Source organism: Oncorhynchus mykiss, chromosome 3, assembly GCF_013265735.2.
Source record: "Oncorhynchus mykiss isolate Arlee chromosome 3, USDA_OmykA_1.1, whole genome shotgun sequence".
Classification (NCBI taxonomy): Eukaryota; Metazoa; Chordata; class Actinopteri; order Salmoniformes; family Salmonidae; genus Oncorhynchus; species Oncorhynchus mykiss.
In genome coordinates this window covers 22,451,629-22,460,504 of record NC_048567.1, presented here as the reverse complement: position 1 = coordinate 22,460,504, position 8,876 = coordinate 22,451,629, and the positions used below count along the sequence as shown (strand labels likewise).

The 8,876-nt window shown below is 41.7% G+C and overlaps 1 protein-coding gene across 1 annotated transcript; it reads left to right on the top strand.

Moving 5' to 3' along the window:
* Positions 1-15: 15 nt before the first annotated feature.
* LOC110514021 (CD83 antigen) lies at positions 16-3,093 on the top strand. The gene is made up of 5 exons (XM_021593617.2): positions 16-140; positions 232-368; positions 1,131-1,365; positions 1,517-1,617; positions 1,756-3,093. The coding sequence occupies exons 1-5, from the start codon at positions 113-115 to the stop codon at positions 1,906-1,908; spliced, it is 654 nt and encodes a 217-aa protein (XP_021449292.1). The 5' UTR covers positions 16-112; the 3' UTR covers positions 1,909-3,093.
* Positions 3,094-8,876: the final 5,783 nt, after the last annotated feature.

Genomic DNA, 8,876 nt, shown 5'->3' with positions numbered 1-8,876 from the left:
TGACGAAGCACTCTACGGGAATCCCCTTAGTTTCACTTCCATTTTAGCTTACTATATAAAATGATTCACTTATTTTCTGGATCATCATCTTCATTGCTGTAGTTCTACAAATATGTTTTTTCAACTCGTCTGCATTCTAGGTATGTTGTAATTTCTATTAAACAATGACTTTGATATCAGTCTAACTGCAGACTCATCTGAAATGATGATTTACCTTGTGTTTGTCTATAGCTGCCTACTTGCAAGGTGGGCTTACACAGGATAAGCCTACACAAGAGGTGAAGTCAGTTTGTGGAGAGGACTCAATTCTGAAATGTAAAGCAATACGTAAGCCTGGGGTCCAGTACCGGGCGGTGAGGTGGTACAAGGTAAGCTTTCTATTATTATAATAGCACAAATGTTGTGTTTTGAACCATGCAATATATGTAAAAAAAAATATACAGCGCTGGTCCTAGACCAGCAACTTGTCTTAGAGCATTTTGTATTATTCTGTAAGTAAATCCATGAAACTCAATTTAGTGTGATATGTTACGTTTGTTATGGTAACAGACAGATGGTTACTAAAGGCAAAAACTAAAGGAGGGGGAGTGGTCGGAGTGGATAGGTGGGCATACAATGTAAATATTTAGCAAATCAAAGGTTGCGAGTTTGAATCTCATCAGGGACAACTTCAGCATTTTAGCAACTTTTTAACTACTTAGCATGTTAGCTAACCCTTCCTCTAACCTTAACCATTTTAGCTAACCCTTCACCTAACCTTAATATTTGTAGCTAACCTTTCCCCTAACCCTAACCCTTTAACCTAACTCCTAAACTTAAACTTAACCCCTGAGCCCAGCCTAGTTAACATTAGCTAGAGTAGCTAGCATTCGTAACATATCATACGTTTTGCAAATTCGTAATATATTTTAAGTCTAGCAAATTTGTAACATATTATAGGAATTGTAATTTGTAACATATCATACAAAATGGGTAATGGACATCCACAAATGAATACATACCATACAAAATGTAACATATGATACATATCATACAGATTTACGTAAAGAATAATATGACATTCTATAAGGTTAAGCAGGTTAAGACCAGCTGTTAGGGGCATAAAGTAACCTCACACCCTCTTCTTGCAGCTGGGTGAGAAGCCCTATAATAAGGAGTCTGGTCTATTGATGAAGAGGCTATCACCTAACAGCACCACCCTACGGTTTGCAGGTTTGGAGCGTGAAGTGGAACTTTTGGCTGACGATTCTTTCGATATCTTCCTGCCCAATGTAACGGCTGTTGATAGCGGGAGGTACAAGTGTCTCCTGGCAGCACCTGTAGGAGAGCAGAACCAGGAGGGGCAGGTTCACCTCAGAGTGACAGGTGAGTGTGTTCTACTCCCAATGTGTGCTTGTTTTGGTATGTAAGCAAACTGTATACTGCATGGGAGTGTTTCTAAATTGGAGCCAGAGAAAGTTAATCTTTTAAAACATTTCCAGTGAGGCTCAAGGATTTGTGGATACTTGTTTTGCAGGTTGCCTTGAGTCCACATACCAATCAGAAGAAATGGATACCATTCTAGTTCTTTCCATTGTGGGGATTGTTGCGGCATTGCTGATATTCACCATCAGCTATGTGAGTTACTACACTGTCAGCTGTTCCTCTGAGTTATCTGGTTTTTTTAAACAGATGAAAGAAACTAACATTTTATGGTGATGGTTTCCATGTATTTCATTTTCCTTATTTACTTAATAATGCTAATCTTTACCATAGGTCATCCTAAGGAATATGTTATTGCAAAGGAGTAAGAAGTATCCACAAGAACCACTTCTAGATGCACCCCTTGAGAAAAAAGATTTAATGTTGATCTACACTCTGGGGCCAAACTGGTCAGGACAGGGTTCCATAAAACATGTCTGTGTGTGAGACCCTGTTCTGCTAGTTTGGGCTCATTGTATACTTGAATGTGAAGAGGAAACACAGAGAAAGACTAGAGCCCATTTGAAGCTGAGCAAGGAGCCTAAGAGTCATGTCTACTTTCCAGAGAGTTCACGTCTAGAGCAGAGGGAGGCAGACAAACCTCTGGACGATCCTGTAGAACTAAATTGTGTAGGTATGACTGCAGCATTCAAGAGCAAGGAGCAGGGCATGGTGAATGGACCCCACGATCTAAGCCCCAAGATCAAACCCCAACAAGGAACTTCAGGAAAGGGAGAATAAATAATGAATGATACGGCGTGTGGGGTTCTGAGAATATGAAATATACTTATTCATGTCACTGAGGGAGAGAGGGTAATGTATAACGTTTACATTATATCAGGGATCCTATGGTTATCTGTAGGAGGAAGGTATATAGTGTGTGCAATTAAGCTTGGAATGTGCTGAGTGCAGGGAAGCGATCACATATGGCAGGCATTGATAAGGGGAGAGAGCCATGGATTAGTGATGAAGGGGGTCGAGGTCAGGTCAGGTCACGTTAAGGGAGAAAGAAAAGTTTATGGCCATATTACTTAGTTTCCTGCCTAGCAGTAAAGATACAATCAGATGGGTAGGAGGAGACTCAGCCTAAGAGAAAGGGTTAAATATCAGTGCTTGTGTGAAAATCTTTTTGTCTAATGCAGCTGTATTGATCCTCTGGGAAGAATAAACTTGGTAAAGCTTTCATAGTGCCATTGAGTTTTTACTCTGAAAATTAGAACCTAATAGGGGTCATTCTGCAGGGTCTTTCCATGGCAATGTTGGGGTTAATTCCATTTACATTTCAGTCAACCCAGTCAATTGAAGTTTCAGTAATTGGAAGATGAAATTGATTTTGAACTGGAAAATGATCAATGTGCACTGCATTGAATTTCATGCCTAATTAAAATCCTTTATTGACAAGTATTGAAATGGAATTGATCTGAGTACTGTTCAATGGGACTCACCCGTGTTGGAAGGATTTGGTGGGACATGCTGGACTCTGCACAGAGAGATGAAATCAACCAAGACTGCATTCCATCTGAGCCAAGCAAAGCTCTCAATTAACTCTAATGTTCAGGAATTATCGATAACTTTTAGTTATTTTAGTTTTGTGAGGTCAAAACAGTATATACTTTTTTATGCAGAACCAAAAAATTAAAATGTCATCCAAGCAATACAAAAGTGGGCTTTGGTGAATATTGGCAAAAAGTAACTGACAGAAAATAAACTTTGTATAAATCTTTATCTGGTTTTTGAATATGATCAGCAATTCTGTGTATACGTTGAAAATAAAGAAGACGTGTAAATAATTGTAATGTACTGTATCTGACGTACATGTGCTATGTGTTCTTAGATAAATGTTATTTTACTTTTTCTTAAGACGAGTCTTCACTTTTTTAGTCACCACAGTAGTGATGTTTCTCTTAGATAAGTTGATTGTTACTCAGAATATTTCATGTTATTAAGATAAATTATTTACCTTACCATTTTACAGAGGCTTTACAAACTAGATACATAACTATTTGTCTGCATAGTATACTGTTTGAGGTGCTAAATGGCTGGCAACAAATCTATACCTATTTCATACAACACATTCTGTCATATTTTATACTAGTCACAACTGTAACTAGGCCACTCAGGAACATTCAATGTTGTCTTGGTAAGCAACACCAGTCTATATTTGGCCTTGTGTTTTAGGTTATTGTTCTGCTGAAAGGTGAATTTGTCTTCCAGTATCTGTTGGAAAGCAGACTGAGCCAGGTTTTCCTCTAGGATATTGCTTGTGCTTACCTCTATTCCGTTTATTTTTATCCTAAAAAACTCCTTAGCCCTTGCTGATGACAATCATACCCAAAACATGATGCAGCCACCACCATGCTTAAAAATATGAAGAGTGGTAATCAGTGATGTGTTGTATTTGCAGCTAACATAATGCTTTGTATTCAGGACATCTAATGCTTTCACATTAGACAATCTGACATTAGATCTATTATGGAACATTGTTGTAGAATTCAGACTGCTGTCACATAGGCCACATTTAGCCAGCAGCATACCACCCTGAATACCACTGCTGAATTACCTCTGAAGATAAGCAGAGTTGGTCCCTGGATGCTGCTGAACAGGTTTTGGAGTGATTGGGGACATTGCCATGTGTAGGGTGCAGTCTTTGGGAAAGTTAAATGGGTGTCCAGACTCTCTGTGGTCACTAAAGATCCCATGGTACTTATCGTGTCCTGGTTAAATTCCAAAATCTGCCCCCCCACCCACCCTCCCACACACACACACAAATGTAAATATTCCCAGGTTGTTACTGTAAATGAGAATGTATCCTCAGTCAATTTACCCTGAGAGGGACCCAGAGCTTTTAGGAGCCCTTGAAAATATAAGGAGAAAACTAAGAAATAGAAAATCACAAACTAGAGTTTGACATGCATTAACATATTAAAAACAATGTTGAATTTTATATAGTGAGTGTCAACAATTAATATCAATCAGACAGTTTACTCTTAAAAATTGTATCTCTAATGTAGGTGGACACCAGATTTTTTTAAAGTAAGCCTTGGCCAACTAAGCAGAGCTCTAATACCCATGGGGGACCCCAGATTTTCTTTCTGTTTTAAGGGGCCTCGGAAAATAAAAAAATGAGATGCCCTGGCCCTTTGGGAAAAGATCAGGCAATGATTTGACTTTTTATTCAAATACCTGTGCTGTGAGGGAGAACTGACTATACCGAGATAAAATGTAAATGAACATTTTGGTGGACCTTTAAAAGAATACCAGTGACTCGACTCCTGCCAGGGGCAGGATCTTGGTGTCATGTATTGTCATGTTGTGTCTTGTTCCTGTTCTTTCTCTTCACCCTGTCTCCCTCTGCTGGTCGTATTGGGTTGCCTTCTCTTCCCCTCCTTCCCCCAGCTGTTCCTTGTCTTCTCTAACTACCTCGTTCACCCTTTTCCCACCTGTTCCCTTTTTCCCTCTGATTGGGTCTCTATTTCTCTCTCTGTTCCTGCTTCTGTCTTTGTCAGATTCTCGTTTGAGTTTCTCATGCCAGAACCAAACTATCGTCTTGTTTGCGTCAACCTTGTCCTGTCCTGTCGGAATCTGCCTGTTCATCTGAGGCTACGTGTGATCAGGTACCTCTGTCCTCTACAACCCAGCTAATCCCCTCTGCTGCTAGAAGAGGACTCTAACCCAGCTATTCTCCTCTGCTGCTAGAAGGGGAACTCTTCTGTGATTTTCAGAAGGACTTTATGTTTCATTTGTCGCCCTCTCTGCGGGTTGTTTATTTTGCCATCATATCCATTTCAAGAGGATCTATGTCTTACCTGTGTTTCGACATTAAAGAACTCTGTTTTTGTTAAACCGCTTTTGGGTCCTCAATCACGTGCATGACACTTGGTCCAGTGCGTGGAGAGCACAGCCGACCCTGGTCCAGAGCAAGGGGTATTCCTCGGCTGACACCTTTTAAATATAGTTAAGATGTAAATTATTACATGTTCTTATAAACACAGACCTATAGGATTTTTTTTATATGCAGTCACACATAGACAACATACCCTCGTCGCGATTGCGCACAGGGAAATATGAGGAGTATCTGATTGGTGCGCGAGACTGTAGCAGCCTAGTGGTTTCGATACATTTTTCTTATCAAAATAAGGTCCATGTTAAAGTTATAGTCTGAAATATATTACATAGAGACCATAACTATGTCTCATTTCAATTGCGTTTTACGTTGCCTTTCCTACCTACCAAAAACGTTTAATCAAAGGCAAGAGCTCCATGTTTGATGCTTGACGAGTTAATCAATAAATGCGGGGCGTGGAAATAGGACAGTCAACGGATTTACTGCAGTCAAAGATTATAGATTTTCTGACAAAACACATGTCTCTCCGCTCTAACAATGGTAGATGGCTCCCGCCTCTCTTTTATTTGGATTGGTGGACACATCTCATTATTGTATCAATATTTTTGAATATTCGATGAGGGTTGGTGACGTCACGGCCTGTATTCAATTTATTTTTTTAATTTTTTTATTTCACCTTTATTTAACCAGGTAGGCAAGTTGAACAAGTTCTCATTTACAATTGCGACCTGGCCAAGATAAAGCAAAGCAGTTCGACACAACGACACAGAGTTACACATGGAGTAAAACAAACATACAGTCAATAATACAGTATAAACAAGTCTATATACGATGTGAGCAAATGAGGTGAGATAAGGGAGGTAAAGGCAAAAAGGCCATGGTGGCAAAGTAGATACAATATAGCAAGTAAAACACTGGAATGGTAGATTTGCAATGGGAGAATGTGCAAAGTAGAAATAAAAATAATGGGGGTGCAAAGGAGCAAAATAAATAAATTAATTAAATACAGTAGGGAAAGAGGTAGTTGCTTGGGCTAAATTATAGGTGGGCTATGTACAGGTGCAGTAATCTGTGAGTTGCTCTGACAGTTGGTGCTTAAAGCTAGTGAGGGAGATAAGTGTTTCCAGTTTCAGAGATTTTTGTAGTTTGTTCCAGTCATTGGCAGCAGAGAACTGGAAGGAGAGGCGGCCAAAGAAAGAATTGGTTTTGGGGGTGACTAGAGAGATATACCTGCTGGAGCGTGTGCTACAGGTGGGAGATGCAATGGTGACCAGCGAGCTGAGATAAGGGGGGACTTTACCTAGCAGGGTCTTGTAGATGACATGGAGCCAGTGGGTTTGGCGACGAGTATGAAGCGAGGGCCAGCCAACGAGAGCGTACAGGTCGCAATGGTGGGTAGTATATGGGGCTTTGGTGACAAAACGGATTGCACTGTGATAGACTGCATCCAATTTGTTGAGTAGGGTATTGGAGGCTATTTTGTAAATGACATCGCCAAAGTCAAGGATTGGTAGGATGGTCAGTTTTACAAGGGTATGTTTGGCAGCATGAGTGAAGGATGCTTTGTTGCGAAATAGGAAGCCAATTCTAGATTTAACTTTGGATTGGAGATGTTTGATATGGGTCTGGAAGGAGAGTTTACAGTCTAACCAGACACCTAAGTATTTGTAGTTGTCCACGTATTCTAAGTCAGAGCCGTCCAGAGTAGTAATGTTGGACAGGCGGGTAGGTACAGGTAGCGATCGGTTGAAGAGCATGCATTTAGTTTTACTTGTATTTAAGAGCAATTGGAGGCCACGGAAGGAGAGTTGTATGGCATTGAAGCTTGCCTGGAGGGTTGTTAACACAGTGTCCAAAGAAGGGCCAGAAGTATACAGAATGGTGTCGTCTGCGTAGAGGTGGATCAGAGACTCACCAGCAGCAAGAGCGACCTCATTGATGTATACAGATAAGAGAGTCGGTCCAAGAATTGAACCCTGTGGCACCCCCATAGAGGCTGCCAGAGGTCCGGACAGCAGACCCTCCGATTTGACACACTGAACTCTATCAGAGAAGTAGTTGGTGAACCAGGCGAGGCAATCATTTGAGAAACCAAGGCTGTCGAGTCTGCCGATGAGGATGTGGTGATTGACAGAGTCGAAAGCCTTGGCCAGATCAATGAATATGGCTGCACAGTAATGTTTCTTATCGATGGCGGTTAAGATATCATTTAGGACCTTGAGCGTGGCTGAGGTGCACCCATGACCAGCTCTGAAACCAGATTGCATAGCAGAGAAAGTATGGTGAGATTCGAAATGGTCGGTAATCTGTTTGTTGACTTGGCCTTCGAAGACCTTAGAAAGGCATGGTAGGATAGATATAGGTCTGTAGCAGTTTGGGTCAAGAGTGTCACCCCCTTTGAAGAGGGGGATGACCGCAGCTGCTTTCCAATCTTTGGGAATCTCAGACGACACGAAAGAGAGGTTGAACAGGCTAGTAATAGGGGTGGCAACAATTTTGGCAGAGAATTTTAGAAAGAAAGGGTCCAGATTGTCTAGCCCGGCTGATTTGTAGGGGTCCAGATTTTGCAGCTCATTCAGAACATCAGCTGAGCAGATTTGGGAGAAGGAGAAATGGGGAAGGCTTAGGCGAGTTGTTGTGGGGGGTGCAGTGCTGTTGACCGGGGTAGGAGTAGCCAGGTGGAAAGCATGGCCACCCGTAGAAAAATGCTTATTGAAATTCTCAATTATGGTGGATTTATCAGTGGTGACAGTGTTTCCTATCTTCAGTGCAGTAGGCAGCTGGGAGGAGGGGTTCTTATTCTCCATGGACTTTACAGTGTCCCAGAACTTTTTTGAGTTAGTGTTGCAGGAAGCAAATTTCTGCTTGAAAAAGCTAGCCTTGGCTTTTCTAACTGCCTGTGTATAATGGTTTCTAGCTTCCCTGAACAGCTGCATATCACGGGGGCTGTTCGATGCTAATGCAGAACGCCATAGGATGTTATTTTGTTGGTTAAGGGCAGTCAGGTCTGGGGAGAACCAAGGGCTATATCTATTCCTGGTTCTAAATTTCTTGAATGGGGCATGTTTATTTAAGATGGTTAGGAAGGCATTTAAAAAAAATATCCAGGCATCCTCTACTGACGGGATGAGATCAACATCCTTCCAGGATACCCCGGCCAGGTCGATTAGAAAGGCCTGCTCGCTGAAGTGTTTCAGGGAGCGTTTTACAGTGATGAGTGGAGGTCGTTTGACCGCTGACCCATTACGGATGCAGGCAATGAGGCAGTGATCGCTGAGATCTTGGTTGAAAACAGCAGAGGTGTATTTAGAGGGCAAGTTGGTTAGGATGATATCTATGAGGGTGCCCGTGTTTAAGGCTTTGGGGAGGTACCTGGTAGGTTCATTGATAATTTGTGTGAGGTTGAGGGCATCAAGTTTAGATTGTAGGATGGCTGGGGTGTTAAGCATGTTCCAGTTTAGGTCGCCTAGCAGCACAAGCTCTGAAGATAGATGGGGGGCAATCAGTTCACATATGGTGTCCAGAGCACAGCTGGGGGCAGAGGGTGGTCTATAGCAGGCGGCAACGGTGA